At 37.6% G+C, this 22361-nt stretch overlaps 1 protein-coding gene across 4 annotated transcripts in view; it reads right to left on the bottom strand.

Annotated features, from left to right (window-relative positions):
• Positions 1-22361, bottom strand: part of RAPGEF4 (Rap guanine nucleotide exchange factor 4) — a 156157-nt gene that overhangs the window by 33068 nt on the left and 100728 nt on the right. For all 4 annotated transcript variants that reach the window (XM_032989700.2, XM_032989701.2, XM_032989704.2 and 1 more), the window contains 9 exons: positions 20374-20495; positions 18714-18897; positions 12366-12450; positions 9276-9336; positions 8480-8556; positions 7210-7356; positions 5840-5955; positions 2528-2616; positions 150-228 (listed from right to left, as the gene is read on the bottom strand). In XM_032989700.2, coding sequence (XP_032845591.1) covers positions 150-228; positions 2528-2616; positions 5840-5955; positions 7210-7356; positions 8480-8556; positions 9276-9336; positions 12366-12450; positions 18714-18897; positions 20374-20495 — 960 coding nt within the window. The remainder of the gene's footprint in view (positions 1-149; positions 229-2527; positions 2617-5839; positions 5956-7209; positions 7357-8479; positions 8557-9275; positions 9337-12365; positions 12451-18713; positions 18898-20373; positions 20496-22361) is intronic.

Genomic DNA, 22361 nt, shown 5'->3' with positions numbered 1-22361 from the left:
GCACAGCTGTTAGTCAGACACTGAGAACCTACCCACAAGGCACAGCCTCCATGAAACATGATGTAATTCTTGAAAGAGGAAAGCTTCAGTCTCATCACCGATAGGGATAGCTGCTAAAGGGATGTAACTTTTCCCTTACAAAAGGATATTGTGCCATCAAGGCTGGACAGAGCTGACTATTTGGCATAAAAACACAGTGCATCATAATAAAATCACTTAAAACAGAATCTGTGAAAAGAGAAGAAAGAAACAGTCAATTAAGCCCCTGCAAACAGCTTGGGGATCACAAGGACGAGTTTCCTTTCAGATAAAATATCTTATTAGCCCTCTGCAGATAATAAAGAGGTCTTTCTGCACTTTGTAGGTATTAAGTATCAAAATGGGGTATGAACAAATATGAGCTGAAATATTAAGCTTTTATTCTTGTCTGCATTAATTTGATTGCACTTATGTTAACAGGCATTTGCCTGTGTCAAAGGGAAATCTGGCACAGCAAAAAAATGCAAACATCTGTGCTAAAGTGAAGTATTTGGATATACTTCTCTACAAGTGTATAAATCTTAGCATACCCTGCCACACATGGGTACCTAAGAAGTGCTGCTGCATGTGGCTTTAGGGAACTACAATTCCAGACAGCACATTTAGTATATACTACACCGCAGAAGGCAAATCATTTAATTCTTTGCTGATTTCCTAGCAATGAGCAGAAGGCCTAAAAGAGGCAAATGGATACTCAAATTTCTGGTTTTATTTTGATGCAAAAGTATCACAGCTGCTACACGTATATTAAAACATCTATGAATAATATGATTGACATTTTCTCTATCAAAAAATAGCAAGCTATTTTTTCCGTTAAAATGATCTGTGGTAGTGCTGGTGTAAATCCCAGTTTGCCTTATCTTTGTTTTTGTGCCAACAAGAAGGTTTTATAAAGCCTGGCTGCAGAGGCCAGAATAAGTTTGGCAGTAAGAATAAATTTTATTTTACTTTTAAACTATGCAAGTGTTATATGGAATCACTGAGAAACAATAAATACAATACCCTGGGGTATCACTTCTACAGTGTGACTTTTGAGACAAGAGAAACATTTAAAAACCCTGAAAGTAAGGGATGTAAGAAAAAATATGATGAGTTAACTGTGTGATGTAATATTACATCATTGCTTCCACTGTAATTCATATATGAATACATCCTTTAGTTGACAAGACTCACCTCTGGAAGGGTGAGACTTTTTCTTTGCATAATATCCAGAACAAAGTGGATTTTAATTGTTCTTAAATTAAAGGAGTGCATAAACTAAAAATTTTATTTGCCATCACTCTGAGCTTCTATATCCTAAAAATAGCTTTGCTTGTGAATTGTGTCATTTTGTACCCCAGTAGGATATAGGTATTAACTTGCCATTGGATGTTTGGGAGAAAAGTTTTAAAAGATTTAAAAAATAATTTTATTTAGAAAAATGTATAATACATGCATACTATGAACAGTAAACTTGTGATTATGTATCTTGCAAGCTTAAAGAACAACATTCTGCTTGTAATCCCAATAAACAGGTATCTATGAAAAGGATAATTTTTATTCTTAAAAGTGGTCCAAACACACACTGTAAAAGGATTTCTGTAATCTTTCAATTCTTCCACCATTGATGGACCACTATATAGGTTTCTCCAATACTATGAGGTCCAGTTAACAGATTAACTGGATTTAAGAACACCTTTGAATATATACTTCTTAGACATGTGTAATATAAAAAGTACTTGCTAAAGAACTTGCTAAAGTGATGTTACATAGCTTAATATAAAAGTTGCTACATTACTTTATCATAATTAGGAGAAATTTTTTGTTTCTGACTCATTTTAAAAATAAAAATACTTACTAATAGTAAGTCAGCAAATATCTATATCCCTAGATGCAAATTCTCTGTTCTCTTTACACTAATGAAAAGCAGCCTATTAAATGCAGCTGCAGCAACCTGCATTCTTGGGACTTGGCCCATGATGTGCTGAGTTCTTCTCTTTTGAGTAACAATTCTTTCCCTGCATATGGGAAAGTATCACAAACAAGTAATTTAAATTGTGATACTTTAAATGTGATGTGGATATGAAAATTTGGGAATACTTACACTAACAGAATGCAACAGCTGGAGGCATCAAGCTAATTCACAGTATTAAGTGACATCCAGAACAAGAAGTATGAGTACCATTATCATCTGGTGATAATGCATGCTCTGTCCTGGCTTTATAGCTGTGCCTAATTAAAGTCACAACTAGTGGTCTGGCACCTTTTGAGATTTTGCTGCTCTACTCTGAACTGAAAGTACAAATACAATAGAGTGGACTAGAAGGAGTGGATTGTTATCTTTAATTCCAGAATACCTAGGCTTTCTTGGGGTTGTTTCAGAGCAGTGGATAGTTCTTATTCTGGGAAAAAATACCACTAGCTGCTTTTCAAAGTATCACATTGTGGTGTTCCCCCAGCAAGGCCATCTCATGCAGTAATAATAACACAGCCTTTGGCACGTAGATACCTGTTGCTTCATTTAAAGTAGCTTCAAGGCGCATAGTTTCTAGAAAGTGCTCTAAAATTTTCTCTGGAGTTCCTGACATCACAATATACCTAAGGGAGGGAAAGGAGCAGTTAGTGTCTCATGGGCAAAAGAGCTAATCAAGAAACAGTTGTGTACCAGTGAGAAGACCAGGACTGATCAGTGCCAGAGTACAAATACCTGCTCTGACCAGAATGTCTGTGTGGCTTAGGACAAACCCACTCACAAACTCCCTGTAAAATGGGCACAATAACACTCTCCATCCTACCCAGGGAGTGTGAGATAACAGACGGCCCTCTCCCCACACCAGTACTCCAGTGTAACACCACCAGAGTTACATCATAATCAGCAGAGCTGCACTGGTGCAAACCTATGGAAGTGAAATCAGAAATGCTTCTCCACGGAGAATAAATACCTCAGTAATGATAGCAATTCGCAGTCATTAGAGGGTCTTAAAAGACTTACTGTGAGCATGAAATGAGAACTGGTATGTATCAGTGTCAGAGGAAGGAAAGAATTTCCTTCGGCATCACTGACAGGGGTTGGTCTGAGAAGATGGGGGCAGATAATGAAATAGTACACTGTATCTTCAAATTTGTGCAATGCCTTAGATAGCTGAAGAAAGTAAGTTTTTCAAGTGGATAAATTTAGGATTGTACCATTTTCTGGAGTAAATTTAGGGAGGTGAGAGGACTAGTGCAATAGTAATTTTTTTCCGCTTCATGCAAACCCAAGATTTTAAGTACCAGCAGAATATCATAGGATATTGCTAAACTTGTCCTGTCGTTTTCTTTTCCTTTCCTTGCAGATCAGACTTTTTAATCTTTCCCTCCATTCTTTCAATCTTTGCATCTTTTTTTCCTTTCTTTTTTTTCGAATCCAACTGATAAAGTATGAAACTTAAAAAAAAAAAAAAAAAGGAAAAGAAAGAAAAAACCCCGAGAAGTGAAGATACTCTGCTCCTGCTGAGAAATAAGTGGTGGAGCTGAGCTCCTGGGAGCTCCTCCTCACTTTGAGCGCTGACCGTCACAGTTCTTTTACCTGCCAACCCCTTTGGAAGAACTGTATTGATGTCCCAAGAACACAAACACTTGTTAAGCCAGTGCACATTCTCGCAGAGATACTAACCAAGTGTCTAAGTGAGTGAAGCAGAGAAATCACAGGTTGCTGTAGTCTGAATATGAAAGTGAAAATGAACAGTGAAGTGACTTGCAGGGCTGCTGAATTCATCCCGCATGAGTGTGATCACCCATAAAGAGTTAGATCTTGGGAGTGAGAACTTCAGAGCTAGTCCTCTGAAACGAAACTGTCACTGTTTGAAAGCATGGCTCAGGGAGCTACGTAGGAGCTATGCCTCCTCAGTATAGGAGGCAGTAGAATCCAGACTGCAGCTGAGAGGATCTGCTCCCAGTGTGATGTTTTCTCCAAGACTAAGATGAAGAAAATTAGTTTCTTGGTTGACTGGGTATCTTGGGGAACAACTTTGGGATGCAGAACATTTCTCTAGTGCAAATGCTTAGGGAGCAAAGCCCAAAGGGATATCAGAGACGGAAGCTACCCAATTAAGGGCAAAGCAGCAAGCTTTTAAGAAGAGGTCCTTGTTAAGCTTCTCTTTTGGGCACAGTGATTTTCCAAAGTACTGAACACTCAACTAACATGCTCCAGTAGCACATTCTGGAAATCAAAACACATCAGTAACTTTGATTTGGACTCCCAAGCATAAATGTAGCCACTTACTCTATTTACTAACAAAAGAAACGAAAGAAATGTCATCTTCAAAACCAGTGAACTCTAAATATTTTAAACAAAAAGACACTGCCAACACATTATTAACAAAGTAATCTGACTTCTGAAAAGCAGAGAGTGAACTTTCAGGGTAGATTCCTCTTTCATGTAGCTTATGTCTGTCATTGTTATCAGCAAAAGCTCCCTTGCTGGCATATCAATAGTACCCAAAAGCTGACCAAATGCATAAAATATTTTAGAGAAATTAAATTCTGCGATTTACCTGAAAATATTCCTGGAATGTAAGCTCTAAAATACAGCCTAACTTAAACAGGGACCATAAATGTCTAGCTATTTTCACCAAATTCTGAGCAAGAAAATGTTAAGTAATACAAATAATGCTGGTGCAAAGAGTTTGCAAGGAAGGTAGTGTCTGAAATATGTTTAAATGAAGCTTTCACTTTTGAAAGCATGAAAAATATATCAGACCCAAGAAAATGGATTTAAAGCTATGACCAAGTTGCTGTGCATTGCAGCTGCTCATGCAAATCCACTAGCTGCAGTCAAGTTTCCCTCATTTAGACAAAGAAAAATTTATTGTAAGAGTACATGTTTTCCTGGTAGCATAGTTTGTTTTTCTAATAGATTAAGTGAAAGATGAAATGGCAGCTTCTGAAATATGTGAAACGTGTATATGAAATGCAAGGAATGGTTTATTCAACCCTCACAGATCTTTACAGATCTTTACATTCAGTTATGCAGATAAAATAGGTATATGAAATTCCAGATCAGATAAAAACTATACCCAAAATATCTCACAGTAAATTATCTCTTTCTTTGAGAAAAGGTAAGGTGCAGGGCAAAGGATTCAAAACTTCTTGATGCTTATTTTGTTGGAGTTGTTCAAGCGTTTCTGAAGAAAATTGTGCATCAATTTGCAAGTAACACATTTACAAAGCCTTTAGGGGCTTTACCAACATTTGGAATGATAAAAGCCTCGCTCTACTCTTATCACAGTAGTATCTAAACAGAATTGTACTTTTTCCCTTTAAGTAAGAAAGTGAAGAAAATATAATGAATATTGTTATTACAGTGCAAACCTATTCCGGAAGGTAAGCTGTGCAACGTTCATTGCATGAGATCTTTGCTTTTTATATAAATTGTACCTAGCAAAGTCTTACTAGAATCCAGAGCTTAAAATCCAAAATGAAAATATCTGTACTTAACAGTAAAACAATGTATTTTCCTCACGTCTTTTACACAGTGGCTTATCTTAATAAGGTTTCAGCATTCTCCGTGTGCAGTCTATTTAGAAGCTATTACATGAGATAAGTATTTACAGTGAGATCTTTAGAGAATTATTGTGTAAAGACATAAAACTGGTGTGCTGCTGGAAATGGATATATTATCCAGTACAGAGCATGTGATCAGTTGATGATTAAAAAAAAGAAAACTTCATATGCACTGCATTCTTCCCTAGAACAGGGGAACATGCTATTGTTTGGATAATAATACCATATGAAAAGGTTAATCATTGTCTGACATTTGCACTATTGAATGAAAACATACTTGTGCTGAGGCTGTGAATTTCCTTGATTAGAAACTCTGTTTCCTGCTGGGATCTTCTCCAACACCAAGACATCTTGGTCATGTTCTTTGAGTCTTACTGTATTTGCTTCCACATCCTGTAAGACAAGTTACTTTTAATAAAGTAATTGCACCTGATTTGGCTGATTAGTTACTCTGAAAAAGTGCATGACTTTCAAACACAAAAGACTCTGGGGTTGATTCTCTCCCCCTGTATTTATCTATCTTTATTCTGCTTTTCTCACAGGCAGAATCAAGAGGGACGCACTGGCACTGGGGAAAGAAGCAGAGAATTGTGGGAGGGACTACAGCAAGAACCATGTGAAAAAAAAAAGTTTGCCAAAAAACGGAGTCCCTACCCCAAACTTCCCATATGTAATGCAGTCTCTATCCCCACTTATATATGAACATTATTATCTATAATCTGACCTTTCTCTTTTTTAAAAAAAAAAAAAAGAAAATGGCACTTAAAAATGGTAAGTCTTAGCTCAGTAAACTGTCAGTAAACTTTTAATCTTCTACTACCAGATCATAGTAGAAAAAGGAAAAAAGAATTAAATACAATGTGCATTCAAATAACACAGATGAAACACAGTCTTTGACCTCCTTTGAAGTATCAACCAAAGCTAAAGCAGTTGTGAGTCTCTATGGCCAACCCAACCTTACCGCCAATGGGATCCTCGCTCCCTTTTGTACAGTAAACGTAATCTTCTGTCATTTTTCTAGCACAGTACTCTCTCTGGAATGGTTTTATTGCTGCAATACTATATACTGGGTTTGACTCCCTATATTATGAATAATTGCACAACAGCTCGTATTTACAGAATTACAACTGGACTTTGGAACACATTTGCCCTAATGTGGATAACTGTAAAATTAGTCTGGGAATATCTTTCTAGAGCTCTCTGATAAAGACATCTGTGTATTTACGTGTACCTTATTTAATTTACCACTTGATTTTGCCTTGTATCTATTGAGTTTCGGGTACCCGACACTGACCTATCTGGGAGAATGGGAGACCTTGTTTTATTCCATATCTGGATGGAAGATCACCCAGAAATCCTGGACAGCATAAGGAAAAACTGGGCATTTAGCAAATTCTAGACCACAGAAATGTGAGAGACAAAAGATTCCATTTAGTCCTATTTTCATGGCTGAGCTAGGAACAGAAAAAGAGGAAAGATGATTAATATATTCTTTACTTGACCTTCTAGACTGTCACATCCCTGTTCTGCAATTAGGGATACTTCAAAGAAGGTTATTAATATCAATAAATGCACAGAAATCAGATAGACTAGAAAAATTTGCAAGTTCTGATATCATGCTGTCAAGGCGGCCCTTCCCACTCTTACCCTAAGGATCCTGTTGAAGTCCTCCTTGTCCACTCTCAAGAAGTGGCAGTTGTCTTCACGCAGAACAATGGATGCTGCTCTGGGAGCATCATTCACAAGTGCTAACTTGCCAAAATCATCTCCTTCGTGTAGAGTACATACCACACCCTGTACACAGCAAAACATTTACATGCACAAACCCATCATTACTCTGGATTCTATTGAAAGTCCTTGTACAAACACCGGACTTCACAATCAAATACCAAAACAAATCTATTTGGCAGGAAATCAACAGCCAAAATAATGACTAGGAAACAATACTTGATAGCTGGTTATTACTATTACTAAAGAAAGGCAAGAATAGAAAAGAATTGGCTTGTTCTCTGAAATTACATTCAGCTTGAAGGACTCTTCTAGCCCTGCTGAAGACAAAAAGTTGTTGAATTGTTTGTTTTTTATTTATAGAGGCCCTAAAAAATAAGATCAAGTTTGCAGAAATGACATAACATCACATCCTCAGCTGGTGTAAATCAGCAGTGCTCCATTTACTCCAATTTATAGTAACAAACGATCTGGCCCACCCAGGGATGTAAAAAATGTAGCTAAATATGGGTTACTTAGGAACAGACTTAGCACCAGGGCCTCTATGCTAGATTTTGGTGAAATGCTTTGTGTTCAGAACGGAGGATTCTCAGTCACTGAATGAGAAATCAATAGGGAAGCAGGGATTTTTAAAGACTCAGGGGATTGCTGTGTACCAAAGTCCTATTTTTTGCCTTGAAAAATTTCTCTCATAAACAGGAAATTTAATAGAGATGCTTTTCAGTCTATAGCTTAACTAAAATGAAGAGCTGGCATAAATCTGGGAGAGGTCTAACCAACCTGAAAACCACTAGTTACGAAGCAGTATTTGTGTCAGACATGCATGACATGCGTGAGAAAAGTTAGTCATACAAATACAAGAGAACATAGTGGTAAAGGGACAGGCCAAAACCCCCCATAAGACAAAAGTCTAGCAATTCACCAAATTCCAGCAAATGACTTTGTCCTAAAGTTACTGATGTAACTCTGCTGAACTACATTCAGAAAGTGTGTAATATATCCCAAAATTATACAGCAATCAACTAGAAGTATAATCAGTGAAACCACTGGATCATTTCTTAATAAAATTACATTCAATTTATTTCCTCATACAAAGCAATTTTACTCTAATTTAAACTGAATTCCTACAAAGTTTACTCTTATAATTTCAATAATAAGAATCATATAAAAAGGCTTCTGAAAAAAATACCTTGCCATAAATGACTACGTTTACTGATCCCTTTAGGATAATGTACCATGAAGTACCTTCTTCTCCCTGATTAAATACTACAAGAGAGAGAAAAGATTTTATGGTAAGAATATAGTTATTCAAAATATAAATGGGCCAGATTCTGCACTCAATAAAATTCAAGGTAACTCTACTGCAGTCATAGTAATGTCTACCTTGAAAAAGGGCATACTATGATTTTAAAAGCAATTGCCTTCAAATTTTAGAAACCCCCCACACACACCCATATAGCAGTTATTTCATTACACTGATGTGAAAGTTGCTTTTGTTTTCCATGACAATTGCAACAACTACTTTATCAATACATTATCAATTACTAATCAGCACACAGATATGGATTCCACCAGGAGAACCATGTTCTAACCCAGTTCTCTAGTGGCTGTGAATTTGACATTCATTTGATAAAACTTTTCAGTATAAACAGGTCCAAGTAATCTGACATTTTAAATCCTTTATTTTGTGCAGCAAGTTTTTAATACAAGGATAATATTAAAATACATTTTAAATAGAGATTGGCCCAACCAAAAAGTCTAGATAAAACCACACCCAAATTGTAGGTGATACATATATCCAACCAAGGATATAGAATTATTTTTGGTACTGTCCTTGCAATCAGCAACAGACTAAACCAACACCTACTACCCCAGGTTTTAAACACCGAGTGCATCTAAGTTTTGCTCTTGTCATTTAAACATTAAGAATGTACATGTTCATACCCAAATGAGAAAGAAGATCTGACAGGACTCCATTTACTTACAGACTGTTCCTGCTTTGGGATGTGACTCAAAAATGAGGACACCTGCTAATTCTCGCTTTACCTTAAAATAAAGATAGAGAAATTACAGGTTTTATAAGCATCTTATTCTTCCTGGTGAGAGGAAGTCACATAATATACTGCAGTCGCTGCTTTCCTTCCCTCTGCATTGTTCAGCTCTCATTCAGAGTCACACAGCCAGACAATGGTCTGCTTCACTTGATGTCCTATTTCCTACTGATTGGCTTTACAGAACATAAGCCTCTACATTTCCTGGCTCCAAATGGCTCAGAGAAGGGCATCTTTAACATACAGGTCTCCACATCCTTCTTCATACACACACATGTGAAATCATCATTAACAATGACATTAACGTGAGGGAAGTTTTCAAATGGTAATAGCTAATCTGTTACAGAAGATAGCTAGCAATTGTCAATTACTCTGTGGGGGTCTGTGGTAGTCCTTCCCTGAGAAATCAGTACCCTTCCCCTTACTGATGTAAGCCTGGCCACACCCTGCCGTGTTGAGCTGTAAGGCACAGCCATGTGGACCTGCTGAGGCCCCTCTCTGCCTGACAGCTTCCCAGGCAAAATGTCCAGCTCGCTACCTCTTCTGGGAACTGGAGAATGTGACACAGCCCTCAGTGTCAGCCTGCTCCTCTTTGGGTTTGTACTGCTCTGGTGTGATGAGCTCTTACAACTGACTGGGCAGTTGCCTCTAGTGAGACACTGTTTACAGCTGCTTTTTCTCACTGTAAATGCTGTTAGCATTACTTTCACAAAATAGTAGCAGCACTGGGAACCTCATATTATCCTAATTTTTCCTGGGTACTTTATGCCTCTCTTCATACAACCGCAAGTCTCCAAAGACTTGGACGCCAATTTTCAAGCAGTGGGATTCTTGTTTTCAGAAAATGTCAGCTGGTAGCAATCCTTGTTTCAGAGGTACTACCATGTAACTTAATAGATAAAAGCTGGCTCCAACATATATCTAGTAGTAGTATTTTCACATCATTTCCCCAACTGTTTCAACTGAAAAAAAAATTTAAGCCATGAAGAAAAACTTGGGGAGGAACTCTCAAATTCTGCACACAATCCAGATGAGAGGCTGGTGGCTGCACCTCCTAAGATGGGTGCACAAATTCAGGCTCTAATGCCCTAAAGGCACCCACCAAACCTTTGCTCAGACACCAAGCATAAACATATCACACCAGCCACCTCTCCCAGAACCCTTTCCTGACAGCCAGTGCAAAGTACTCCCTGTTTGCAGTCTAGAGAAGAAGAGGGATAAATAGAGGTGTTTGGACAGGTTTTTTCAGTATACTGACCAGTGAACACACTCACAGGCCTGTGATTTCTATAACAATTAGGTGACCAAACTGTTTTATAAGCTCTGCCTGAAGGCAATGATGCTTCCACAAGGACAGAAAATACAACCCCATCAGCACTGTTCTGTACATTGTAGAGAGCATTCCTATCCATGTACGTCCTCAGATGTCTTCTCAGTTGTTGCAGTCATTTGCCTCTGCAGTGAATGAATTCTCTTGATGAAGCCAAGAATTTGATTTGTTTTTAACACTGTATTATATAATTGATTTTTATTCATACATTAACTTCACAGGCTTCTCTAGCAGGGATTAGTTCACCACCATGCGACTTGAGTTTTATCCATTTTACTTCCTGCTGCTCATGACATATCTAGAAAACTTATTACTTCAGGAATTACGCCTTGCTTAAAATGAATAAACATTCCATCTCCTTTCAAGTCGATTGGCCATTAATATTCTGATTCACAGGAGAAATGCTGTCTGTTGCTCCTTTGAATATCTCCTCTAAGCTAGTCATGGTTTCTGTCCTCTGCTTCAGTTCATGGTGCACATAATAGGCTTGCATTTCCAAATTCTCACTAAAAACATGCAATCAACTGTACTTCTTCAAAATGCCAAGTATTTCTTGCTGTTTGTATCATTTGCCATACTTGTTCTCTATGCTACTTGCTGTGGCTTCTGACCTCAAGTCTGAATTTCTTCTGAGATGGAAATATTTTGTGTTTCAGATTTTTTTGGTCTGGGCTATGTCTGTAGTAGCAAGAGTGTTCTCCGCTCCCTCTCAGTATCTGTCTATCTTTGGTAGCTTCCTTTGTTTGATTTGAAAAGGGTCATTTCTGGATCTTACAGAAGCCTTTCTTTAAATACTTTTTTCCTACATCCCAGAGATGCTTAAGGATTTTGGCTGGCTGTTCCCTCTTAGTTCAGTTACCAACTCTGGATGCATATTCTGTCTGAAAAACATTGCTCAGGTGCCACATGTTTGCACTGAGTACTATCTTTCTGTAATGCAGCTTCATAATTAGCTGCACCTGTTCAAGTTAGCTGAGAATTACTGAAAATATTAAGAGCTTCCAAAGAACCTATTGTCAAACATGTCTACTTCCTGACTGGTTTGCTTTTTCTGAAAGCGCCCACATCTCGCTGCTACCAAATGAAGTGCTATTTAGCTTGTTTCAGTCTCCTATACAGTGTGTCAATGATGTTGACACTTTAAACAGTTGCATTTCTCCAGGATTTTTCTCCATTTCATTTCTTCTTGGTTCTCTGCACTGCTTTTGCCCACTGAGAAAGAAGGTGTCTGATGAGGTTTCCTTCACTCAGTGACCAAACTCCAACCAGCCAGCACTGCACAGTACACCCCTTTTGCACTGTGTAATTCCTCCTCCTAACTGGTTCAAACCAAGACTTCTTATAGATCAGAAATCAGACATCTATTCTGCAAAATTCAGTCACACCACATTCCCAGGTGTCAGGTCAGATTACATAGATCTTAATTTAAACTCAGATATGGACCCATATGGAGGCACCTATGCCAAGTGAGTGAGGTGGGGGCTGTGCTGAAACACATGAAGAGAATTATATCTGATATCCAAAAGACAACCTACATTTGCATAGTGTTTGGATGGTCCTCACAATTGGGAATAACTTCTTTGAATGTAAAGTAAAAATTGAAAGGGTTATAGGTAGTCCAATTCTAATAAGGCACCAGAATTCAAAAGTCAACCTCTCTTTTGGTGATCAGTTATATTTTCAAAAATACTTACTGTGGTAGAAAGATGAGATAAGGCCTTAATGTGAAGAAGTTCTTCATATATAAATTCTAAGTCATCTACAGTTCTCTGGCCAGGCCTATAGATAGAAGATAAAAAGGACAGCAAAATGCAATAAATGCCCCAAATAAATGCTTCAGAGAAGTACAAAACAACATAAAATGCTGTTGTACTGTTTGCTGAAGGGTACATCCTCACTAAACAGGGACTGAATGATGTTTCTGCCTAGAGGACTGAAACACACAAAGGATGGAAGCGCTATGAAACCACTGAAATGATACCAAGCAGCAGCCATGGCAACCACCTTGGAGAGATCCTGATTAGTCAGCTTTCCTGATGAAATCAAGTGTTCTAGATGTAAAATGGTCAGATAAATCAGAAATGGTATATGAAGACCTGTTCCTTTCAAAAGGATTCCCAAGCATGGGATTTGCATTGTTTCTCACATGTGGTACTAATTAGTTGTTGGAAACAGACAGAAGTAGAGGTTCGTAAAGGAGTGCGTGAATTTCTGCTGAACAAATGGGAAGAAGCAGCAGTGCATCTTGGAGGACAGCAAATGACCGCTACAGAGTTAATGCTGAATGCTGTTGTTTAGCCACAAAGATAAATAACAGTCACTCAGTAGTTCCACCTTCTCCCACTGAAAAATACAAGAAGCTGCCATTAATAAAAAGTATGCCTTGATGAAGGAGTAATGCTTGTATGGCACAAGGAATGAGGCTGCCACTGTGAGTGAAATAATTGCATTTCTGCAGTCTACACACTGGGAAATCTTCTAATCGCTGAAAAAGTACAAATTTATTCTAAGGCTGCAGTGTGTCCAACATACGTTGGAGGATGTAATAAACAGTACCTATCAGAAAGAGTTGTAGGAGCTTGTGAGTAACTCCTAAACTTTTTACCACTCAGAAGATTCTCTTCAGTTAAAGTGTCTAATACAACATTATTTTCTAAAAGGACAAATTCTCCTGTGATATAATTTCAGACAGTGCATTAGATTTACATATACACACACACAGAAAAAAATCTTTCAAAGCATTATCCAAGTTACTTTTATAGGACTAAGTCCTTTCAAACAGTATGTTTTAGATTTGCGAAAAGCAGAATATAAGTAATTGAATCAATGGGCCAAGAACAGAAGAAAAGAGCAAGCCGGTCATAAGAAGGGAGAGAGGATAAATTTAAGAAGTGAGGAACTGGGATACAGGAAGTCCAGTCCAGGGGCAGGATCTCCAAAGGAGAAGGTTTACATGCTCACATTAAGAACAGGCTAGTGCACAGTCCCAAACCCCATTGTCTGCAGTGTGTGGTGTCAAAAGAATTAACAGTACAGTTGAATCTTTGGACAGCCCTCAAAGAAATGTCACAATGAACCTTTCTGATAGATGTATTCCTTCTAAAATGTCAATATTACAGGACATTCTAGCATCTAGGGGGTAAGGAAAGTCATATAAAGAAATATAGTGCTCTACAGGTTTTCTGCCTAACCACCTCTTGGTTCAACAGTCTGTCTAAATCATGTGTGAGGTAGAGCGAGTACCCAGCAATAGTATCATTCTGGAGTTATACTGCATCTTCTTCCCAAAAAGTTTGATGGAGACTTCTTTTGGATGAAAGAAGTGCTGAAGAAGTCATAGAAAACATAAGGATGACTGCCATCTTCTCTGCTAAGCAAACTATATTTTTCATGTTCTTCACTTACCAATGACATGCATTTATTATTATCCAGATTAAAGACCAATTTAGACAAAAAAAAAAAAAAAACGTTTTGGATGAAATTATTTGTTTCTCATACAGAATTGAACAAACTGTTAAGGGAGAAACAGAAATGGGTTTGGTACTGCTATGCCCTCTAGTGACTGAAAATACTCTTTATATTTCTAAATCTGTCCTGAAATTGTAAAGCTGCCACTCCTAGTTATTTATGTGGGGCAGTAGCAACTTAATTAAGTACAGAATAAAGCTAAGCTAGTACTAGCTGCCTTTCACTGGAGATTTAAGAAACACAAGGTAAGGTTTTTAACAAATAATATTTCCCATAGGAAGTAACAACTTTAATGTTATTACATGCTTGCAAAACCAGCATGCCTTGGAAAATGGAAAACACAGTGTAACAAATTAACACATTTCTACAATAAATTAGTATATAAAAGGATCAGATCATGTCTTACTACATCAGACCTTTATCAAGACAAAAGCGTACATTCTTCTTTCAGTATGTCCGTTTGCCTCCTGTGTTAGCACATTGGGAGGACTGACAATCTATAGCGGATGTACCCAATCTTTACTTCTGCTTCTACAGATGTCATGTGGAGAGATATTAGGCATCACTGCTTCTGTAAAACCTGTGTGGTGACCTACTGATGTTGATTTGTAGGATCCTGCTGTGTAAAGACCTAGTTTCTGCGGGGGACACATTCTAACAGCAATAGCTGGTTATAGACAGGATAATAAATGGAATAGGTAGAGAACAAGCCTACACATTAATGGACAGGAGAACTCAGGTGATATTAAGTGATCAATAAAAACTGTTCAGTGTTTGGAGAATTTATCAAGGTCAGAGGCATTGAGATTCTCTGTGACTAGGATGTTGACGATAACATAGTACTTTGCCATTGATAAACTATGTACATACAAGCAATATTATTGATTATTTTATTACACAGCTAACCATAAAATTCCCAGATAATAATATCAAGGGAAAAGATCAGAGTCCCCATAACACTGTGATTATACATCAAATATGCATATATTTTCAGAGTAGAAATTTTGTCTTCAGGTACCATAAAGGGTATATAGGAGACATGAATAATTTTACCCACTACCTGTGTCTGGGTGTGAAAATGAATGCACGTTCACTTACTCTAGCACAGAAGCTAATTATATAACCTTTGTATTTGAATCAGTGCTCCTTGATTAACTTCATAAATACCCTTTACCACACATAATACTGATCAGCATCGGTGAACTGATATGTGGAAAGATAATCTGTATTTCCTGTCCCAGGAATCACACTTGGTTTATTAAATGTCATTGGCAGGAAACTCCACTGAGGACTTAATACAGTCTTTATGGAGAAATCCAGTATGGTTCTTACTAGTAACAGCTGGGTGGAATATCTAAATAAAAATTTTAAGAACAATAGAATAATTATATCTGGCTTAATTTTTACAAGTCCTTCAAGAAGCTATAGATCCTTAGCAATAATTAAATTGTTACTTTATCATATATATATACCTATATATTTTGTGCTGTTTACCATGTTTAGATTTGTATTCACTTCTTCTCCCTGTCAAGCTTAGGTCTGCAAGTGACACTAAAATTTGATTACTGATCACATGTGGAATCAAATGCTCTTTGTACTGAGAAAAAAAAATGCTGAGTGAAGTCACCAAGAATATATAACACAGATTTATTGTTTCAGTCATACTGCTAACTTACTGTAGCCTAAAGTATTAAAAAAAATATAATCCATAACATCATCTGAGCTAAATAATGTTGTCTGATAAATATCATTCTCCCTTTAAAGACTCCTGTTATTATTGTACTTAGCTGTGTATTATAGCACCCTATTTAATTAGGGTTTACCATCAAATTAGTTATATCTGAACACCATTAAAATCAAGCAAAAATAACTAGAAAACTGTTTCACGATGTATTTTCATACTGAAGTATTTAAATGCTTCTAAGGAAGAGCTATGTTAATGCTACAATATTTTTTCCAGGGACTTGTTCAAGGTCTGCACCTGGGCTCCAGGCATTGTAAGGAGCAGAGTTGTGTTTGCTACTTCACAAAAAGCTATTTTCACATTCAGTGTGTGTGTTTCCAAAGAAAAAAACCCACCCAATAGCAACAAGAGCCTGCCAAAAATTTCCCTGAGCTCTATTCTGTTTTTTAAACTATAGAACATTCTTTCACGGTTTGACAGTTAAAATGCTGCAGTTAATGTAATAAACAGAGAATTTTTTAAGTCGGCTGTCAAAACAAATGACACTTTTTGCTAGAGATTTTCAGATTTTGAACAATAGAAAGTACCTTTCAAAGCAACAGCTTCATTATACAATCAAATTCTCAAAGTAATCTTCTCATCAAAGAATATTGTCTTATTTCTTTCAGGGTAATTATCTGAGTTCTGCAACCCCTCCGGAAATGGTTACTATCATAAAATGCAGCTGTGTTGGGTTTGGTGGGTCCTGCTCAGGTCAGCTAGAGCCAGTGTCTCTGAAGCCCTAGTAATTGCTTGAACTTCTGGCAGCTGTAACAGTGTCTAGTCAAAACTGGCAGGACTCTGAGAATTCATGGAGATTTTAACAGCCTTAATACAGCTCAGCCCAGGGTGGATTTTCAGCTAACAAAATCATTACGTATGTAAACTGAATACTAGAACAGTAGTTAATATAGTGCCTGGCAGTACAAGCTTGCTTCCATGAGCAAAGGGCAGCAAAAATAAGCACTTTCAGGGACAGAGATAGGGAAAGAAGTCAGATGGCTGTCAGTCTTGAGAAAACCTCTTTCCCCTTACTATATTGCATGAAAAATCTCCGATGAATATTCTTTCAGATGATGCTGTGCAAGTGATGACACAGAGGGGAGGGCAGTACTTTCCACAGCATCATTCTAGCCTTTCAGCATTCTGCAAGTAGTATGGATGATAATCAACATTCATCCCGCCAGGATAAACTCACACTGGCTGCTGTGAAAGTCATGATGGAAAGCAAATGTAGCAGGCAGCCCAAAACCATCATAACCTAAGGGGGCAGTTCTCCAAGAGCCAACCTGTTCAGTCAGTCAGCCTGAGGCAAAGGAGAGAGTGTGAAGGTCACCGCACACATAGCACTGCTTATGGTTTCCTCATGACTGGTGTCTGCTCATGGGTGCAAGAAGCCCTCTTTTGCTCCTGAGTGGAGAATGCACAGGACATCTTTGTGAAGAGAAAACACCTCACCTTCCTAACACCATAAAGATTTATAGAAGCACCACGCTCCCAGTCTGGTTTGTCTATGTATATTGTGTGACAGGGAGTAAGTGCTCCTTTGGCTGTGTTTGTCTAGACCTCTAATAAGCAGAGGAAGGAGAATGTATACATTTAAAACTATTGCTTCATGGCAGTGTTACCTATTTTTATAAGCACAAGTATCTGATGGCACTTTTTGAAATTCAATGTTTTTAATAAGTTTTGGAAATGTGCTTACAATCTAAACAGATAATACAGATACAAGAATGGAGAGAGTAAAGGATAGAGACAGAAAAAGAACAGGAGCAAACGCTTGTGTTACGCGGATTCGAAACCTTTTTAGTATAAACAATGTTCTCACACTGTAGGCAGGGCCCAATCCTATCTCATAGCAAAGACAAACTTTGCCAATGGTCTCAAAGGAGCAGAATCCAACTTTGTGTACTTTCTTGAACTGACCCTTACAAGTAAATCTTCAGTGAAGATGACCTTAAGTAATTCATTATTCTCAGTGCACTTATAATTATCAGTAAAATTTGTCTTCAGTGGCCCCTAAGCATTACCTTCATAACGCAGAGGTTGCCTTCAATGGAGGGTCAAACAAAGTTTATACCAATTGCTCTGAAGTCACTATAAAGCTGCCTGTAAAAAAGCCCTTTTTACTTTGGCAGTTTTCAGTGTGACCAGATACTGCTGAAAGGATGGTTAGCCAACCGATGAGTGAGAGGACATGATCTGACAGCTATGAAAAGGTTAGGCCAGAGGATGTCTGCCTAGGTACAGAAAGCATTATTTTTTTTTAATGCATTGATTTTATAATGTTAAGAATGGATAAATAAACTCACAGAGTCACATTTCACACCTTGCTAGAAAACTACAACAGGCCAACTCCAGCCAATCTTAATTCAATAAAGTTCTACCAAGGATGAATCTAATTAATGGCTGCCAATGACAACTGTAATTGAAAGGCACCTGCTGTGCTGCCATCCTACCACTCTACTCACTCACAGTAACTGAAAGCAGCATAGTTAATTGAACGGCACACGTACACAGAATGTGTTAACAGGGCAGGACTCTTCTATTACCTGCAACTTACTTTTGGGGACACTCAGAAATGAAATAAAAACTCATAATGCAGAATTTTCTGCAAGGTGAGTACAATGGCATTCATGGTCTTTGATGGTTGTTCTCAACATAGAGTTCAACTTACAAGCATTAATAAGGACTGGAGACTTAATATGGACTTAAAAACTTTAGAGGTTCAGCAAACTGACACTGAGGTGAAATAACTGTCCAAAGGACGTCCTATAATAAATGTAGATTTCTCTTGTTTCCATGTCACAAGGAAGGCCCGTGTATAATATTAACTCATTAATCTGCTTACGGTTTTCTGAGAATCATCCTCATATGAGCATCTGGCCCAATCTGAGACAGAAGCAGCATAGTGTCCTGTAGCTCCTCATCACACTCCTTTTTATCTTCCTCAGTTGGCAAGGGGGCATCTTCACGCTCATCATCCAAAAATCGATAAAATAAGTATTTGTCTTGAAAGTGGTGCTCCTGATCCACTGAAAACAACATAACATATCAAACACTAAGCTCTCCTCATTAAAGTTAAAGTTAACCTTGTAGAAATCTGTGTAGCATTGTATACACCACAGATATGTTAGTTAAGAAGGGAAATAAAGCTACAGAGAAACTGCAGGAGTATGAAACACCTTTATTTCTCACATATGTCCAAATTATGTAGCTTGAAGGGTACACTGCTAAATTGTGTAGTACAAATATTTTCCAAAAGGTTTCTATATATGTTTGTTGTAGGTGTGTATACATACATGTGTGTGTGCACATGTATATGGGTTTTTTTCTTATTAGATCTGGTTTCATTCTTAGTGTTTCAAACCATTTCATTTAAGCAATCAATTTACACTGGGGAAATGGTTATATCATGAATTTCTAAGAAGTGTTCTCTAGCATGAACACCTTGTCCTCCATGTTTCAGAGATAAAAGGTTACAAGAGCATACAAACTACTTCTGTTGTACCAGAAACGTACATCATCAAGATATAATCCCAGGGGCAAGTTCATTGACCTGTGTCCTGGTGGAAGAACTTAATGGAAAGACTATCAAGAGAAGACTTCTAAAGAGAGGCTATGATATATGGTGAAGGACAAACCCTTGGTCTTCCAAGCAATTCAGAGTGAGTGTTGAGTTGGATACTGGGATGCAGCTTGCAACAGCTTGCTCCTGGGAGTTCAAGGGAATATTTGACAGGAACTAAAGACAGAGACCTTAGGATAAGGAAGCAATGGAAACAATCTATCTTCTCAGTGTGAAAATTTCTCCCTGGGATATGGGAAGCACAACAGAAGCATACTGTAATAGAGCTGCTCTTCTGAATGTAATAAAACTGTACATGCAAAGCTTCAAATATGAATATTGCTTTAGAAAGCTAGCCTTTAGAGGGCTATAATAGCCTGTTACCAAGTAAATCCTGCCAAATGGAAATCAAAAGTCAATATAAAATAGTCAGAAAACTATCATAAAATCCTAGATCTCTGCACTGGAATATTTGGAGTGCTGAATTTGGGAACCATTCCAAAACCACTGAAAATCGTCCCAAAATTATGGACCTGAGCAAACACAAATGCCCACAGTTCACTCAAACCATGACACTTTCAAATGCTGCAAATCCTTGATGAAGATCAGTTTTGTGTATGGTAATGTATCTCTCGGTTTGGGCCTGAATGCTATTCAGCTCTTGCAATATAAGCACAAGCCAGTGTACTCCTAAGTTAATTAGTTATCATTATAAATTGTTCATTTACTTTTCAATATTCTCATGTTAAAAAGGTATATTGGTAGGAAGATTCATGTAATACCATCTGTGTGTTGCACTTGCACTTATGAATGAACTGGCTGCTCTGTAGCATTTATTTTAGGTTCATGATCCTTTTATTTTCCATGAAAGAGATCTACAGAAGGACTGTGATGTTACACATTGCCCATGTTTTAGTCTAGGTGCTGATTTTCTTTATCTTACCATGGTTAAGAACACCTTCTTCCAGCAATACTTGCCACATGCCAACAGCCTGAGTTCGTGAATGGACACAAGGACTTTGCTGCATCATCCAGTCAACTAGTTCTGTCCCCACACAGCATTGCCTGAAGGACAAATAAATAAAGAGAAATGAAAAGGGAGCTAGCCAAGAGAGAGATCACACACAGTGTCTGCCAAGAACAGTAATATCTTAAACTCTGTATAACCTTACTCAAATCTCCCTACAGAAAACACAATGTCACCATCTATGTGTATATGCCTGAAAGATCAGTGAACGTGTTCAGTTTTGAGAGGATCACCTCAGCAGAACAAGAAGTGTTTTGGGAAATGAAAAGTTCAGAGGACTAGAGTGAGCCTGTGCCACCCAGTATAAAACCTGTTGTACCAGTGCAGCAACCTTCAGTCCAGATTCCAAAGCAAACCTTCTCTGTATACTGTGGGATAGCAAAACCCTCATGCTTTTCAGAATCCTGCATGAAAACAATCATCTAACATTGTAAAAGCTTTGCCAATGAGAACAGCCTCCACAGGAAAAGTGAGTGTTATGAGAGTGTTCCTCCATTTGCAACCAAACGCCAGCCACACTCTATCTGGGGACATCGGTTTGTGCATCTACAGTGTTTCTGAGGCTCTCTCATGCTAGGTGCTGGTCACCTCGCAGCTCCTGACTGACCCAGAGGCAGACAACAACAGGTCCAAAGAAAGGGGAAAAAACCAAAAAGCCACATGGCCACTAAGTAAAATTCTTTGTCATAACACTCCCTAGCTCAGCAGAACAGAAGCAAAGAAGCAATGTGATCAAAAACTTACAAATCTGTAACTGATCATAGGCAGAACAGAGGGGAAGCTGGCTAGTCCTTCTATATAGGCTCTCATGGCTCCATATTTCATGCATCACTTTCAGAGACCAAGGAAATAAATAATACTGAAATTGCTGAAATTTAGATTAAATAATGCTCTTCCAATTAAAATCCCATTTTGATGACAAAAATTTCCCTCACCTGGATCCAATCTAAATTTTGGGATTCCATATTTAAAAAACCTGAGGATACCACAGTAAGAGTTTTTACTAGTTATGTATGAGATAAAATGGTGCACTGGTCTTCATTTATCATATATACTCTTTTTTTTCTTCTAGAACAATAAGCAGTCATATCATGATATATTCTCAGATCAAGTCACAAGCTCAGAATAGCTTGCATCATATTAAATACATTTTGGATTGAAATATGGAAAATCAATGCACTTACCTCAAAAGCAGATAAGCAACATATTGATTTACTATTTAGAAAAAGACATACTCAGAGATTTTAAACCATTTTTTATTTAAATATGCTCTGAATAATGCATTAGGTATTTGATTCAAACCTTAGACACTAAAATGAATTGATTATTTCTTAAGTCAACAGTAGACAGATCCTGACTCCTTGAAGTCAGATTTCTATTCTACAAGTGCCATTGTTATCCCACTTCAGCAAGACAGTGCTGCCACCAGCAGGAAGATAAGAAGGCCTGGCAATACACTGAAAAAACCACAACTTTTAAATAGAGCAGAAAATCTATATAAGGAATGTTTCTCACCTGATGAATTTTCAGAACTCCACACTGAGCAACACCGCTGTAGCAATCAGTACAGTAACATAATATATTAATGAACTTTCCTATTATCTCTTACTGATATATAAAGATAATAGAATCTACATTTTAACTTGATATTGCACAGAATATTTCAGCTAACTATGCTATTAACTTTGGAAGAGTTTTTGTATGTGAATGCTCTGTTCACAATCATGGACTCAATTTCCAGTCAAATTACTTCAGAAAAGATTTACCAGGCCCATTAAAGACTGCATAACATCCAGACTCAAATGGCATCACAGAATAATTTCAGACCTTTTGAGACCTGCAAGTATGGTAAAGCATAAATCACAAATCAGAGGATGGCAGGCATAAAAATTCAGAGACCTCTA

Source organism: Tyto alba, unplaced genomic scaffold, assembly GCF_018691265.1.
Source record: "Tyto alba isolate M040663 unplaced genomic scaffold, T.alba_DEE_v4.0 Super-Scaffold_7, whole genome shotgun sequence".
In the NCBI taxonomy this organism is placed as follows: domain Eukaryota; kingdom Metazoa; phylum Chordata; class Aves; order Strigiformes; family Tytonidae; genus Tyto; species Tyto alba.
Note: the sequence above shows the minus strand (reverse complement) of the source record. Positions and strands in the feature narration are given on the sequence as shown.